Genomic DNA, 17,454 nt, shown 5'->3' on the forward strand with positions numbered 1-17,454 from the left:
GTAAGGACAGCTGGGCTATTTTTGCCTATGTAAATACTAGAGGCCCGGTGCATGAAAATTCATGCATTGGAGGGGGGGTCCCTCAGCCCGGCCTGCCCCATCTCACAGTCCGGGAGCCCTAAGGGGCGGTAGGTGACCCGGCGATCAGGGGAAGGTGACTCCCCATCACACCTCTGCTGCTGCCACTGCCGGCAGCACAAGCCTCGGCCGGCCCTGGTTACCTGAGCCTCGGGTGGCCCTGGGCAGCTGGGCAGCCACCATCCGAGGCTTGCCTGCACCTCGGGCTGGCCTGTGCAGCTGGGGGGCTGAGAGGACTGGGGGACTCTGGAGGCAGGCAGGCGGGCCTTGCCTTGCCACATGCCTGCCACCCCGGTGGGGCTGAGAGGAATGAGCACCGCCATCTTGTGGCTATGGGCGCTGCCATCGTTGAGGGCGGGGCAGTCAATTACATATTCCCTCCTTATTGGCTGTGGGCGCCGCCATCTTTGCGATGGCATGAGGGTCAATTAGCATATTCCCTCTTTATTAGATAGGATAGAAGGCTACCATAAAACATAGCCTCTGGAGAGGAAAGTATTTCATCCTTTGGCTTAAATTCAACACATTGCTTCTGAATCAGTTCTATTATGACTGTTTCTATCTTCTGTACTGCATTACATTGCTAGAGAGGATACACTTCTAACAATTCTTACATTTCCTTTTATCTGTTTGCACTTGGCATTATGATTAGCTGTACTTTGCTCTGTTTCTCTGGATGTCATTAGCTACTAAGTTTTCTCCCATCTCTCCTCATTTTTAACTCTCTTCTTGTCTTCTTATTTTGCTTCTCTTTCTTTTTCTACATAATTGAAGACTGTAAGGCAAAATGGTACAAAAACATAAAAACACTAAAGTAATTACAATCTACCAGTCATGGCTGCCTCAGTCAGGGCACATATAAGAATCAACCAATGAGTGAATAAATAAATGGAATGACAAAGAGATGTTTCTCTCTCCCTTCTTCTCTTTCTCTCTCAAATCAATAAACAACAAAAAAATTTTTTTAAAGAGGAACTTAAAAAAACCCTGATAAGATAATAAATTAGTATTGTTTTCAGCCACTAAGTTTGTTCTGGCAGCAATAGGAAATACAGAAGTATATATGATATATTTTAAATAATATCTACAATTACTTTAAAATATGAATTCAAATTGCCACTCAGAAAGTACCAGAACTCACTGTTTTTGATAATTGTATAAAAATGTTCACATGTAGAGTCACATATATGTAAATGGGAAAAGGATTGCCTGAATATAAAATTACAATTTATAATTTGCTAACCTTTTAAAATATGGATATGAATAATCAAAGAAGCTCTAGTTTTTCAGAAACAAGTTTTTAAGTGAGGTATTAGGTAGAACTTATATAAAATGTAAGTGATTGAAAAAGGGATTTTAATAAGCAATCCAAAAGATGTGATATTTTTCATTTCTATAACATTTAAATATTTAAAAAATAAAAATAAGAGCCTTACTTATTATATGATCTGACCCTTTTTTGATATAATTTTTTAATTGATTTCAGAGAGTAAGGGGAGAGAGAGAGAGAGAGAGAGAGAGAGAGAGAGAGAGAGAGAGAGAGAGAGAGAGACATCAATGATGAGAGAGAATCATTGACTGAGCCAGCAATCTGGGCATGTGTCCTGACCAGGAATCTGTGACCTCCTGCTTCATAGGTCAATGCTCAACCAGCCAGGCTGATCTGACCTTTTAATATGGAGGCCCTGCCTACCTAATTTGTTTATTTGCGTTATCTCTCCCCAACAGCCACACACACAAACATATATGTCAAGATATCTGGGAAATGTGAGAAAAACTAATGGCTACATAAATTTACTTTAAATCTCATGGCCAGAGTCCAAACTTACTTTCCTTTATCCTTCAACCATTCTGGGTTCTTTTCTTCTTCTTTTAAATCACTAAGTTCAGGAATATCAGTATTCATTGTTCTTCTTGCCTCTGCTTGTTTGTGTAGCCACTGAAATGAGAATGAAGTCTTAGATTTTCCATCTTCCTACAAAAAACAGAAATAGTAGCCCTAGGCAGTTTGGCTCAGTGATAGAGCGTCCAAAGGGTCCTAGGATCAATTCTGGTCAAGGGCACATACCTCAGTTGCAGGCTTCTCTCCGGCCAGGGCTTGTGTAGGAGGCAACCAATTGATGTATTTCTCTCACACAGATATTTCTCTCTGTCTTTCCCTCTCCCTTCCACTTTGTCTAAAAACCAATGAAAAAAAATATCCTTGGGTGAGGATTTTAAAAAAAGAAGAAAAAGCAAAAACAGAAATACTATTTTTTATGGAATGAATGTTTGTGTCCCCCCAAATTCACATATTGAAGTCATAACCACCAATGTGATGATATCTGGAGGTGGAGCCATTGGGGGTAATGAGGGTAGAGCCCAAATGATAGAATTAGTGTCCTTATAGAAGTGGAAGAGACCAGAGTTCATGTTCTTCCTCTCCACCACCCAACCCCTGCACCCTGATCTTGGACTTCCCAGCATCCAGAGCTATAACCTCCAGAACGAAATGTCTGTTGTTTAAGCCACACCCAGTCTATGGTATTTTGTTATAGCAGCCAGAGCAGACTGATACAGTACTTGAAGGTGATTTTAATTTTTATGCATTAAAAAAAGTTAACTAGCTGGTTAAGATTAAATGTATAAAATTTTCTAGTCCAAATTTCATCCAAATTTGGGAGTTAATGTGTTATTTCACTTTTCTTGTTCTTATTTTTCTATATTGAACAAAATTTATAATAATATCTTATAATAACACAGAATAAAACGATCAAAAAATATAAAAGTAATACATTGTTTAATAAAAAGAAAAATAATATTTATAAATTGTCATGCCTTAAGTATCTTCAATTATTTACACAACTTTTTTTCCCCTTCATCCTCACCTGAGGACATGTCTATTGATTTTAGTTCTAGAAAGAGGAGGGGAGAGTGAGAGAGAGAGAGAAACATCAAGTGGCTGCCTTCCTTATGTGCTCCACCAGGGATCAAACACACAACCTAGGCATGTGCCCTGACCAGGAAAATCAAACCACAAACTTTTGGTGTGCGGGATGATGCTCCAACTAACTGAGCCACCTAGACAGAGCTATTTCCACAACTTTTCAATTGAAAGAGGTATCAGTTCACACCTTACCATAAAGAAATGAAGTTGTTAGTGCTTATATAACTAAAGATACAATATTTAAAATCTTAAAGCTCAGGAACTTATAAATGAATGAAAGATATTAATTTCAAAGCATCAAACATTAGAATACCTGACATTAATAATTAATTGTAATATAATATATTAATAATAAATTTCCAAATCTATTCTTACCATAACATATACTGATCTAAACTTTACAAATTTATTCTAGAAAATGGTGTATTTGATAAAATAAATGGCGCATGCAACAGTTTATCTCCTGGAATAAGCTAGACTGCTATATATTAAATCAGTGTTCTCTCATTAGCATTCTGGAGCCAAGAAAATAATCCTGCAAAATACATTTTTCTTGTAAGGAAATACTAAAATACATTCATGAAGTAATGTCTTTAGTTTAATAAATACTTAAGAATTTCAGACACACTAGCGGTTTCGAACAGATGAAATAAAAAATAAAGAATTTTCACTGTGGTCATTGTACTAATAGCAAGTACACCTACCTCCTCTTCTTCTGCTACTCGTGATTCCCGGAGAGCAGTTGGGAATACTCGAGGGGTGAAGTTGACTTGAATACTGCCTATAGAGCGAGGAGCAGGAATACTGTCTTCCTTTAACTTCTCAGAAAATATGTTTTCTGAGTTTCTCCCTTCAAAAACAATATTAGTTATTTAGTTCTCATTTTCTAGTTAACAGTCAAAATGATTTTTAAATAAATTACCCATCAAAGCTACTTCTAAAATCCTATACAAATAAACCAAAGATACTTCCGACAAGAAGGAATGTAAAACCCATCATTGAAAGTATGGCAGCTAGCCTGGCTGTTTGGACCTAGGAACCAGGAGGTCACAGTTCGATTCCTGGTCGGATCACAAGCCCAGTGATTCTCTTTCATCACTGATGTTTCTATATCTCTCTTCCTCTCCCTTCTTTTATTAAATTATATTTAATAGAAAGAAAAAATAATTTCAAATGCATGTATTAAAATATTAAAAAACTTAATTAAAACAAGTTGGACAAAGAACAGTGAAAACCCCAAAAGAAGAATCAAAATAAAAGCAAAAAAAAAAAAAAAAAAAGACAAAATAAAAGCAAACACAGGAATTAAGGGAACAGGAAAAAAAAGAAACAATAGAAAGGATCAACAAAACCAAAAATTACTTTTTTTTAACAGACTACAAAAATTTGCAAAATGTTGCAATAGTTGATCAAGGAAAAATAAAATAGTATTAGAAATAAAGAAATGATATCAGTATAGACAGAATAGAGATAAGCAATAAGAGAAACTTTATGCCAATAAATTTGAAAATATGCATAATTTCCTAGAAAAAATATTACCAAAATTGACTTGAAAAAACAGAAAATCTAAATAACTGATAATTATAAAGAAACTAAATGTACTTCCATAAATAATCCATACCTAGACAGTGTTAGAAATCGTTTTACTAAACCTTCAAGCAACATATATTTCATATGCAACTAAATTGTTTCAAGGAATAGAAAAAGAAAAAAGTTCCATAATTTATAGGATAACTTGCTATCAAATCTGGACAAAGACAGTATGAGAAAGAAAAAAATATAAGTGAATCTACCCTGGTGGGGTAGTTCAATTGGTTAGAGCATCATCCTGATACTCAAAGGTTGCGGGTTCAATCCCTCCCTGGTCAGGGCACATACAAGAAGCAACCAATGAATGCATAAGTAAGTGGAACAACAAATTGATGTTTCTCTCTCTCTACTTCTCCATTCCTCTTTCTCTCTAAAAATCAATAAGTAAACATTTAAAATATATGTTCTTATTGATTTCAGAAAGAAGGGAGAGGGAGAAAGACATAGAATCATCAATGATGAGAGAGAATCATTGATCAGCCACCTCCTGCATGCCCCCCACTGGGGATAGAGCCTGCAACCCTGGCATGTGCCCTGACTGAGAATTGAATCATGACTTCCTGGTTCATAGGTCGATGCTCAACCACTGAGCCACGCTGACCAGGCAATAAGTAAACATTTTTAAAATGTAAGTGAATGAAAATAAACATAAAGTCATTTATAAAATACTAGTAAATTTAGAGAAACACATCGATTGGTTGCCTTCTGCATGCGCCCCGACCAGGGCCCAAGCAGGGAAGGAGCCTGCAACCAAGGTATGTGCCCTTGACCAGGCCAACGCTCTATCCACTGAGCCAAACCGGCTAGGGTGGGTTCCAATAGTACTTGAAAACATCCAGTTTGTTTAGCAGTATTTAAAATATGGAAGAAAATGTTTTCATATACTCTAGTTGGTATAAATATTTTGTTGAAATGTCATTAAAGAAGGAGATATTGTGGAAGTTAACTTGCATGTAAATATTAAACCACAATAAAATATATAAATTCAATAATGATTATTGCTTAATACTCACTCCAAAGAACTTTTCAATATGCTAGACCTCACTGTTAAAGTAGAAATGACATATAACTGAGTAGAAAGAACATAGGTTTCAGATGCAGACAGATCTGGGTTCAAATCCTACAGGCTTACTTATTGGGTATTTGTTTATCCTTTCTGAACATTTCCTCTAAAATAAGAATAGCAGCACTTATCACAAAGTATTGTTGTGAAAACTGAGTGATACATCCAATAAAGACACCTAGCATAGAGTGATCACCAATGAATGTTAATATTAGAGGCCCGGTGCACGAAATTGGTCCACAGGTGCAGTCCCTAGGCCTGACCAGAAATCGAAGCACAAGCATTTGGCATGGAAGGGCAGGTCCCAGCTGACCTCTGGGCCCTGTGCAGCACCTGGGCCCCCAGGCCCCCGCGCGCCCCCCTCCTCCTGAGTTACAGTGCCACACAGAGATGCAGTGAGTGCAGCCAGATGCTGCAGGCTGGGGCGCCACATGGAAGCCAGGTGGGCAGCGCGTTCTCTCCTGGCCGGCCTCGCAGAGCGGCTCCTGTGCGAACCCACGGGGAGCCCGACTGGCCCCTGCGGTCCTGGCAGCTGTGGCCTGGTTCACCCAGAAGAGGCTGCGTGGGTGCGGGACAGGCTCCTTGCAGGCACTCGAACGTGGGGGCTTCCCCAGCACACGAGCCCTGGGGTCCCGGGGGAGGATATCAGGGGGAGTGAGAGTGAGCTCAGCGGATACACCACATTCTCACTGCTCCTCCGTCCCCGTTAGCCCTGCCCCCTGGTAGCCGATGAGAGGTCGCAGCATGTCTCCAACGCCTGCCATGTTCCGCGCCACCCCCTGGTGGTCAATGAATGTCATAGCGAGTGGTCAAATACCAGGTCTCCAGGTTGAACGACCGCCCAAGGGAATAATTTGCATATTGGGTTTTTATTATAAAGGATAATTACATAAGTGATTTTACTACAAAATGTTCTATTTGCTAAATATACATAAAATAAAGTTTAATATTCTAAGATGAGATAAAATCAACCTCTTAGCTTTCAATAAAGAAATATGTTCTTTTAACTATTTTTGAACACATCAGGATCCAAGTCCAGAAGAACTCTTGTTTGCTTGATATTAAGTTTGCTTAGTAGTATTCATCTTCCTGAGTCATGTGAGGATAAAGTCTGTATAACAATATTCCTAGTTTATTATCTCTAAAGGAATAAATGAATGTTCCTGGCACTGACAGTCCACTCCAATACTTAAAATATATATATATATTATTGATTTCAGAGAGGAAGGGAGAGTGATACAGAGATAGAAACATCAATGATGAGAGAGAATCAGTGATCGGCTGCCTCCTGCATGCCCCACACTGGGGATGGAGCCCACAACCCAAGAATGTTCCCTGACCAGGAATCAAACTGTGACCTCCTGCTTTATGGGTCAAAGCTCAACCACTAAGCTACACCAACCAGGCCACTCCAAGACTTTTTGGATGTGAATTAAATACATATTTAACAATATCTACATAAATTTCAAAAGAAAGCACACAAGCAAAACCAACACTGAATCTTTGCTCATTTTTTAAAAAATTCACTACTTCCTAAAATAAAAAAATAAATTTCACCTTAATCTTTTTTTTTTTTACAATACTATTCTCAATATGCCAAAATAATGACCTAATATTGTAAATTGATTACTACTACAACAACAACCTATATACTTCACCACCAGGACTCACTTTCCCAGAAAATATTAAAGTAATTATTGTACCTTTTGTGGCAAGATTTTTAGATGTCGAATTTCTAGGAAAACTTTTATGTTTTAATTTCTTTCCCTCTTCTATTTGCTTTTCTTGTTGATGTAACTTATCTTCTCTTTGAATTCTTTTTTGTTCTTCAGCTTTTCTTTGATGTTTTTTCCAGGCTTCCAATTCTTTAGTTGCTTTTACCCGTTCATTTTCTTTCATACGTTCTATTTTTTCCCTCTCTTCATCTTCAATCTGTAAAAATTACAATTACCAAAACTTTTTTTTAAACCCTCACCCAAGGATATGTTTTTATTGATTTTAGAGAGAGAGGAAGGAAGAGGGAGAAAGAGAGAAGAGAAGGGCCTCAGGTTCAACTCCCAGTCTGGACACACGCCCAGGTTGCAGGTCTGATTGCCGAAAGATTCCCGGTTGGGGCACATATAAGGGGCAACCAATTGTTTCTGTCTCACATTGATGTTTCTCTCTCTCTACCTTCCTCTCTCTAAAATAAATAAAAACATGCCCTTAGATGAGGATTAAAATAAGTAAATAAAAAATAAAAACATTCACATCTTTCTCCTCTAGAGAACAAAAATTCATACCTCTCTCCTCTAGAGAAGCAGTGTCTGACAAAATTTTTTTCGATGATGGTAATGTTCTGTGCAATCCAAGTCAGTAGCTGCTACCACGTGTTGCTAATTGAGCATGTAAAATGTGACTAGTGTGGCCCTGGCTGGTGTGAACAGTGGTTATAGCATTGACTCGAACACCGAAGGGTCTTTGGTTCGATTCCTGGTCAAGGGCACATATTTGGGTTGCAGGTTCGATCTCCTGGTTGGGACACATGTGAGAGGCAACTGATTGATGTGACTCTCTAACATCAATATATCTCTTTATTTCTCTCTCTCCCTCTCCCTCACTCCCTTCCACTCTTTCATTTAAGAAAAGGCAATGGAAAATATATCCTTGGGTGAAGGTTGATAAAAAAGACCAGAAAAAAGTGATTTTTAATTTTATGTGTTTCATTAATTTACATTTAAATTAATATACATTTAAATAATACATCTGGCACAGCAAAAGAATGACAAGCTGGAACCAAGTTTCCTAGAGGCTGAATTATTTTAAGGTATAGAATTAACTCATCTGTTTGAAAAGTAACCAGAAGTGCTCTGTGACATCTGCATGATTTAATACCATACCCTCCTTTGGAAGACTGGCTATTTTCCTATTGAACTGTGTAGCACTGACTTTAAATAAATTTCACAGATTACTGAACAGGAGTCTCCTGTAGTCTCAGAATTGCACCTCAGGCCTAAACTAAGCACAAAAAGATGCTAATCACTACGTGTTCAAAGAGCTGCCAGTAGGTTGGGCCAGGAAGAATCTGCATGTAGCAAGGAGCCAGCTTTTAGTGCCTGACAACAGGGCATGATGACCAGTCAGTGTTAGCCAGAGGCAGCCACCACCTAAAAGGAGATGACAACTTCACCCAGTTTAATAATATGTTTGCCTTTCTTTCTTTCCTCCCTTTCTTCCCCAACACATGGAAGAAGGGAAAAGTCAGAACACCCTCACTCTTCATAATCCCTGAAAGTGGAGTGAATTTTGAAGTTTTAAAAACTGCTAAGACAGTCTTAATTACCAAAAAGGAGACTATTCTTATAATTAAAAGAAACGGGAAAGTTCTGTTATTGTAGCCAATATGTAGTTAAGGGATATATATATATATATATATATATATATATATATATATATATACATATATATATATATACACACACACACACACGCACACACACACACACTAGAGGCCCGGTGCACCAATTCGTGCACTTGTGGGGAGAGGGACCCTCAGCCCAGATTGCGAGAGGACACAGGCCAGGCCAAGGGACCCCACTGCTGCATGATTGGGGCCGGGTAGGGACGCAGGAGGTTGGCCAGCCAGGGAGGGACTGCAGGAGGGCTCCAGGGTGTGTCCGGCCCTTCCCATTGGCTGGACCCCAGCAGCAAGCTAATCTACAGGTTGGAGTGCCTGCCCCCTGGTGGTCAGTGCACATTATAGCAACTGGTCAACTGGTCAACTGTCCGTCCCCTGGTGGTCAGTGCACATCATAGCGAGCAGTTGAGTGGCCTTAGCGTATCATTAGCATATTACACTTTGATTGGTTGAATGACTGACTGGACGACCAGACACTTAGCATATTAGGCTTTTATTATATAGGGGATATATATATATATATATATATATATATATATATATATATATATATAAAATTTAATTTGTAATAAGCTAACTTAAAGACAAAAAAAATAATATAACTCTTGAGGGAGTCAAGGGGAAGAGGAGGGACCAAGAAAGGCTTCACAGAGCACGTGACAGAAGAAACTAGAAAAAAGAGAAAAACCTGAGGAAGGTAATACCTTAAAGCTATGATAAAAGGAAAAGAGAGACTATCTACATCAAAGAGAAACAAAGAAAGACAGATGTTAAACAATCCTTGAAGTTCTCTTCTTTAAAAACAAAGTAATATGGGGAACATACCACACAAAGGAGGAATGTTTAGTAACAGAAAAACTCAGAAGGCTAGAAAAACAGTCACCACACATGAAGAAACTGAATTTTAAGTTCTTTGTATTGCTCAAAAAAGGATGCCATAAAGTATGGGATATTAGCTTACTTTAACTAATAGACAGCAACTTTAACTAATAGGAGATGGATGAGTAATTCCTAAAGAGAAAGTCTGTATTTCTTTCAATTTAGAATGAGTGGTTTATCAAGGCAATATTCTTTATAAACCAACTAGAGGCCTGATGCACGAAATTTGTGCAAGACTAGGCCTTCGCAGCCCCAGCGGCTGCAACCCCAGCGGCTGTCTTGGCCTTCGCAGCCCCGGCTTCATCCAGGAGGTCGTCCAGATGGTATGTCCACTGTTCAGCCATTTAGTTGATTTGCATATTATGCTTTTATTATTATAGATGTTACTTATAAACTATATGCAAAAATCCATAAATAAAATATTAGCACACTAATCTGAGGAAAGTATTAAATAATACATCTTGATCAAATAGGGTGTTTCTTATTTATGATACTGAGAAATCTAAAGGGAAAAACAACATGATCTCAGTACATGGCAAAATATCAGTTGATACCTGAAACAACAGAAAAAAATTAGCTTGCTAAAAGGACCCATACAATGTCCAATTTCATGGAAAAGCATTGGAAGTACTACTAGCAAAGTCACTAAGGCCAGTATGCCTACTATTTTCCTATTTTCCTAGAGGTAACCTATACAACAGAATTTTTAAAATAAATATGGATTATAAGGAGATAGAATGTCATTAGTTGCAAATAATATGACAGAATACCTAAAAGAACCAAAATAACAAACTGACAAACTATTGCAACCAAAAAGTTCAGCAAGGCATTCATTTACAAGATCAACTCACACAAACTCATAAAAACAAACTAACTTATTTACAAACTGGCAATAAACGATTAGAAAAATACAGTGGAAAATAATTCATTAGTAACTGCCAGAAAAACCTTTAAAAGGCTAAGAATAAGCTTTATGAAATACTAGAGGCCCAGTGCACAAAATTCATACATGGGTGGGGTCCCTAGGACTAGCCAGCAATCAGGGCCAGTCAGGTTCCTCGCCTCCCTGCCTTCTCCTTCCCTCACTGCCCGCCCACGTGCCGCCACCGCATGGTTCCCCCTGCCTCCCCACCTCCTCCTTCCCTCACTGCCCACCCACGTGCCGCCACCGCATGGTTCCCCCTGCCTCCCCGCCTCCTCCTTCCCTCACTGCCCACCCACGTGCCGCCACCTCATGGTTCCCCCTGCCTCCCTGCCTCCTCCTTCCCTTGCTCCCTCAGAGCCCCACCACTGCCGCTGCTGGTCACCTGCCATGTTCTGCGCTGCCCCCTGGTGGTCAGCGCACATCATAGCGAGTGATTGAACTCCTGGTCTCCTGGTCAAACTCCCAAGGGGACATTTTGCATATGTATAGATGAGCAAGTCTCATGTATGTTAAATAATTTTGCTGGGGATATAAAGTAAGTCTGAAGAAATGGAGATAAATGCTATGTTCCTGAAGGGAAATCTCATTATTGTAAATATGTTAATGACAAATGAATTTCTAAAATCAACATAAATCTATTCAAAATACCAAGAGGACTTCTTAGACTTCTTTTTTTTTTTTTTTAAATATATTTTATTGATTTTTTACAGAGAGGAAGAGAGAGGGATAGAGAGTTAGAAACATCGATGAGAGAGAAACATCGATCAGCTGCCTCTTGCACACCCCCTACTGGGGATGTGCCCGCAACCAAGGTACATGCCCTTGACCGGAATCGAACCTGGGACCTTTCAGTCCGCAGGCCGACGCTCTATCCACTGAGCCAAACTGGTTTCGGCAGACTTCTTAGACTTCTGATAAATAAATGTAAAATTCATCCACAAAAGAAAATGTTCCAGTTTTATAGAGGCATGAAGAGGCTGGCAGTTCCCACCTACAAATATCCTATATAATAAAAGGCTAATATGCAAATAGACCGAACAGCGGAACAACAGGTTGCTATAATGGGCACTGACCACCAGGGGGCAGACACTCAATGCATAATCTGTCCCCTGGTGGTCAGTGCACTCCCACAGGGGGAGTGCCACTTAGCCAGAAGCCAGGCTCACAGCTGGCAAGCGCAATGGTGGTGGCGGGAGCCTCTCCCGCCTCCGCGGCAGCGTTAAGGATGTCCGACTGACAGCTTAGGCAGGGAGCGGGCCTAAGCCAGCAGTTGGACATCCCCCAAGGGCTCCTGGACTGCGAGAGGGCAAAGGCCAGGCTGAGGAATCTCCCAGAGTGCACGAATTTCGTGCACCAGGCCTCTAGTCAAGATTAAAACTGGAAAAATCTATCAAAAACAACCATTTCAAGGCACTGGAAATTAACCAAAGACAGCCTGCAAATTGAGAAGTGTTTGTTTTGGAAAAACTGCAAAAGTTACAGCTAAGAACAGTGGGAGACTGTGCTTTCCTGCCTGAGGTTGCTCTCAACCACCAACTTCCAGCTAGAATAACAAGACTGGAAGTTACCAACATGAAGCTAGCAACAACAATAAAAAAAAAAAAATAGAAGCTTTGTTGGCAAAAAGGGTGGACCCACTTCAGGGTGGGTCAGCCAAACCCTGCGGCTTTGGTGGATAAAAGCAGTAGACTTGGTTGGGATGAATAAACAGGAAAAATTTGCAGTTGAGGTCTGAGGTTATGTTCCTGGTTAGGGTAAGTGCCTGACTAGACAGAAAATTCACAAAAAGATCATATAAATGAGAGATCTATAAAAAAAAATCTGTGATAAACTCACCATACAACCCTGGTTAACCAGAAAGCTATGTATTTATGGGGAAGACCTGAGGAAAACTGGCATAAAATGAAGCCAAGGAGGCATGAGAACTGGCTCCAACTTTGAAAGTATTCTCAAACCTACACATACATCAATTGGCAAAGGGTGGAGCCTTTACCACCTCTGCTCAAATCATTAGCTAACAATTAAGCTATACAGACACAGGGAAGACCCTCTAAGGAAGCTAGTCTAAAAAACATGAACTAAAAACCTCAGCATAGACATCAGCAGCTGTATATCCAAGGGAGACTAGATTGATTCCACAATTAAAGTCTATGCAAGTTACTAAAAATATGTATGTATGTATGTATGTATGTATGTATGTTAATCCTCACCAAAGGATATTTTTTCCATTGATTTTTCCAGAGAGTGGAAGGGAGGGATAGAGACAGTTACAGAGAGAGAAACATCGATGTGAGAGAGACATTGATTGGTTGTCTCCTCCACACACCCTAACCAGGACTGGGGATAGATAAAGCCTGCAACAGAGGTACACACCCTTGACCAGAATCGAACCCAAGTCCGCAGGCGGACTCTCTGACCACTAAGCGAAACCGGCTAGGCTGGGGTTTCCTTTTGGGGTGATGAAAAATGTTCTAAAATTGATTGTGATGATGGCTGCACAACACTAAACATACTAAAAACCAATGAATTGTAAGCTTTAAATGGGTGAATTGTATTGTGTGTGAGTTATATCTCAAAAAAATATTGCCGATTGAAGCTTTAACTTGAAATCCTCAACAGTTCAAAAGATGTTAATTTGTCAATATTTAGTGTTTTTCTTGATTTAAATTATTGTGTTCATTATCCCAAGATTAAGAAAGAGGTAAAATACACCATAAAACCTTTTCATTTCTGACTCCCCTGGAAATAGAAAATTCTTACTGAAACAAGTAAATCTATTATTATTCAACATTTATACCCTCAACTTTCATAAATATTTTCAGGAACACATGTAAGCAGTAGATAATTTATGTAACTTAGTTATTAGTAAGTCCCAATAACCAACGTATGAACAAAGAGGTGAGGAAGTATAGTGGTTAGGACTACTTATCCTTTCATGTCTATTATCTTCTCTTTAATTAGAGGACTTTCCTACTTGCAACTTACCTTCATCATGACATTTAGTGCATATTTTTGATCTTCCCGCCTTGCTGCAGCTTTTGCTTCTGTAGCTTCTTTTGCTCTTTCTTGTGCTTTTAAAATAGATTTTTCTCTTATTCTTTGCATCATCTCTTTGTCAACTAAAACAAAGGTAGTATCACTAAATTAGGATTCTGGTAAATTTGTTTTACTAGTATTTAGGAGAGAACTGCTTAAGATTATGAGTCGAGATGATATATTTTTTGGACCCAACTTCACATGGAGAAATGAAAACGTTTCTCAATGTTAAACTGGCCAAGAAGCTAACATTAAAAGGTAAGTGAGTAACTATATAGAAATTACTACAGAATGAGGGGGTGGGGGAGAATATGAATGAGAGAGAGGAGGAACAATGGAGTGGGGAATAAAGGGGAAAATGAGGGAGGGCAGGGAGAGAGAGAAAACAGAGAGGTACAAGAGGGAAAGGACAGCAGAATGCAAGGAGATCAGAGAGGGAGAAGGAAAGGTAGAGAAAGGAGACAAGTTGAGGAGAAACACATATACCCTCCTCTCTGTTGAGAAAGCTATTTGTTTATAAACCTGATCGCAATAAATCAGCACTATGAGGTCTAGAAAAAAAAATGAATTGAGACTATCTGATGTGATCAATCAACTTTACAAACATAAAAGGTAATTTATACATATGATGAGTACAGAGCCAGCCCTAGAAAAAATTATAAAGTAACATGACTTGTTATATATAGAATTTTACCATTGACAATTATTTTTATGTGTTTTACACACAGGCTGCAATCCATTAGGGAGGGGGTAAATTACCTTAGGGGAAGTGGGATCAGGAAAGAAAGCTAGACTTGGAGGGGCAAAAAAACAGAGAGGAAACTTGAGGGGAGAGGGTGACCTGGGGGAGAGTAGAGTGGACGGAAGGGTAGGGATGAAGCAGGTCCTAGGCAGGGGTTCCTAACCTTATTGGTGCAGCAGATCCTTTGGCAGAATAGTTAAAGCCTTATAGACCCCTCATAATGTTTTTTTAAAATATATTTTTTTATTGATTTCAGAGAGGAATGGAGAGGGAGAGATAGAAACATCAATGATGAGAGAATCATTGATCAGCTGCCTCCTGCACACCCACACTGGGGATTGAGCCCCCAACCCGGGCATGTGCCCTGACCAGGAATCAAACCATGACCTCCTGGTTCATAGGTCGATGTTCAATCACTAAGCCACACCGGCCGGGCCTTAATATTTTTAAATGCATAAAATAAAAAACACAGGATTACAAAGAAAGCTAATTATATTAAAACACTTACAAATATTAAAAAATACATCTGATATACTAATACATGCTTCTTTATTAGTGCATTAAATAATATATAGCAACAAGTCCAACTTCAAAGCAATGAGTATAAAATACAGGTATCTATGATATGAACATATTTGTGATTTTTGTTGATACTACTGCTGTTTGTTATCTACATTCACAATTGAAGGGAATGTTAAATTTCAGTTAGAGGTAAGTAAAAAGTATGTAATTTTTATTCATGCAAGGTCTTGGCTGGAACTTAGGGCTAGAATTAGGTCTGGAGCCTCTCCCCAACTCTGCTCCTGCTTAGTATCAGGGTGGCAGCAACTGGGTCAGCTACAGGGGCAGAAATAATGAAAAGAACATCAACTTTTCAAATAAAATGTCCCACATCTAAAAGAAATGAAAAGTGTGTCAAGAAGGAAAAAATGAAACAAATATGTTTTGAATAATGAAGGAGATAGACTTGGAGTATAGACTGGAGTTCCACAATACTTTATGTAAAATAAAATAAAAGATTGTTAAAGAAATAATTTCACTAAATTGTAATCTGATTTCTGAAGTAAAAGTCACTGTTCATTACTTGTTATGTAAGTTAATTTTAAGGCTGTTTTGACAAGTTTATATCAGAGGTTGGCAAACTACGGCCAAATCCAACCTGCTGCCTATCTCTCTACAACACAAAAGCAAAGAAAAACTTTTACATTTTTAAATAGTTGGAAAAAAAACTATTATTTAATAATAATATTTTGTGACATATCAAATTAAATTCACATTTCAGGGTCAATAAATATGTGTAGTCATACACCTGAAATCAACACAAAGTAAAATTGAATGTAAACTGTAAAAAAAAAAAATATTGTCTATGACTGCTTTTGTGCTACAATGGCAGAACTGAGTAATTATGACAGACACCATAGCACAAAAATCCAAAGTATTATCTGGTCCATTACAGAAAAAGTTTGTAAAACCGAGGTTAAAGGGTTAAAATTTGGAACAGTTTACCACATAACCATGAAAGAGAAGAATCAAGTGGCTGTTCAATGAAAGCAGATGTGTAAAACAGAGGGGAAGATCATGATCAGGAAAGAAAATCCCTTCCCACTCCTGGATGAGGTGGCCAACCAGGTTTAAAAGGGAATTTGCCATGGAAGAAAATGTTTCATATCAGAAATCAGGGAAAGTAGCAGTTTTTCTGATATGAGCCTTCTTTGTAGACTGAAAAGTTATTGGACAAAACGTTTCCTGGAGAAATCTGTTGGCCACCAGAAGACAGACAGACAGGATTTCTCAAACCTGGACAGTCATCAGAATCACCTGAGAAGCCCCATCCCCCCATCCCCATCTGTTTATTTAAAAACTAGTGGCCCAGTGCATGAAATTCATGCACGGGGGGGGGGGGGTGTCCCTCAGCCGGCCTGCACCCTCTCCAATCTGGGACCCCTAGGGGGATGTCCGACTGCCGGTTTAGGCCCTATTCCCCCCCCCCCCCCCCCCCGCCGGCTGAGGGTGCAGGCTGCAATCCAGGACCGCTGGCTCCTAACCACTCACATGCCTGCCTGCCTGATCACCCCTAACCACTCTGCCTGCCGGCCTGATCAACCCCAACTGCCCTCCTCTTCTGGCCTGATCACCCCTAACTGCGCCCCCCGCCGGCCTGATCACCCCCAACTGCCCACCCATGCCAGCCTGATCGCACACAATTGCCCCCTGCCGGCCTGATCGCCCCCAACTGCCCCCCCCTGCCACCCTGATTGCCCCCAACTGCCCCCCTCTGCTGGCCTGCTCGCCCTCGACTGCTCTACCCTGCTGGGCTATTAGCCCCTAACCGCCTCTGCCTCGGCCCCACCACCATGGCTTTGTCTGGAAGGTCTCCTGGTCTAATTAGCCTATTACCCTTTTATTAGTATAGACTAGAGGCCCAGTGTATGAAATTCGTGCACGGAGGGGGGGGGGTGTCCCTCAGCCCAGCCTGCACCCTCTCCAATCTGGGACATCCCTCTCACAATCTAGGACTGCTGGCTCCCAACTGCTCGCCTGCCTGCCTGCCTGCCTGATTGCCCCTAACCGCTTCTGCCTGCCAGCCTGATTACCCCCTAACCACTCCCCTGCCAGCCTGATCAACGCCTAACTGCTCCTCTGCCAGCCCGATTGCCCCTAACTGCCCTCCCCTGCCACTTGGTCACCCCTAACTGCCCTCCCTTGTTGGCCTGGTCATCCCCAACTGCCTTCCCCTGCAGGCATGGTCCCCCCCAACTGTCCTCCCCTGCAGGCCTGGGTCCCCCTCAACTATTCTCCCCTGTAGGCCTGGGCACCC

General features: G+C 40.2%; 1 protein-coding gene across 2 annotated transcripts in view; it reads right to left on the bottom strand.

Annotated features, from left to right (window-relative positions):
- Nucleotides 1-17,454, bottom strand: part of DNAAF4 (dynein axonemal assembly factor 4) — a 30,283-nt gene that overhangs the window by 8,026 nt on the left and 4,803 nt on the right. For both annotated transcript variants that reach the window (XM_079769333.1, XM_079769332.1), the window contains exons 3-6: nt 13,844-13,977; nt 7,361-7,589; nt 3,709-3,854; nt 1,908-2,017 (exon numbers count right to left, since the gene is read on the bottom strand). In XM_079769333.1, the coding sequence (XP_079625459.1) occupies nt 1,908-2,017; nt 3,709-3,854; nt 7,361-7,589; nt 13,844-13,977 (619 nt within the window). The remainder of the gene's footprint in view (nt 1-1,907; nt 2,018-3,708; nt 3,855-7,360; nt 7,590-13,843; nt 13,978-17,454) is intronic.

This window comes from Cnephaeus nilssonii, assembly GCF_951640355.1.
Source record: "Cnephaeus nilssonii genome assembly, chromosome: 4".
In the NCBI taxonomy this organism is placed as follows: domain Eukaryota; kingdom Metazoa; phylum Chordata; class Mammalia; order Chiroptera; family Vespertilionidae; genus Cnephaeus; species Cnephaeus nilssonii.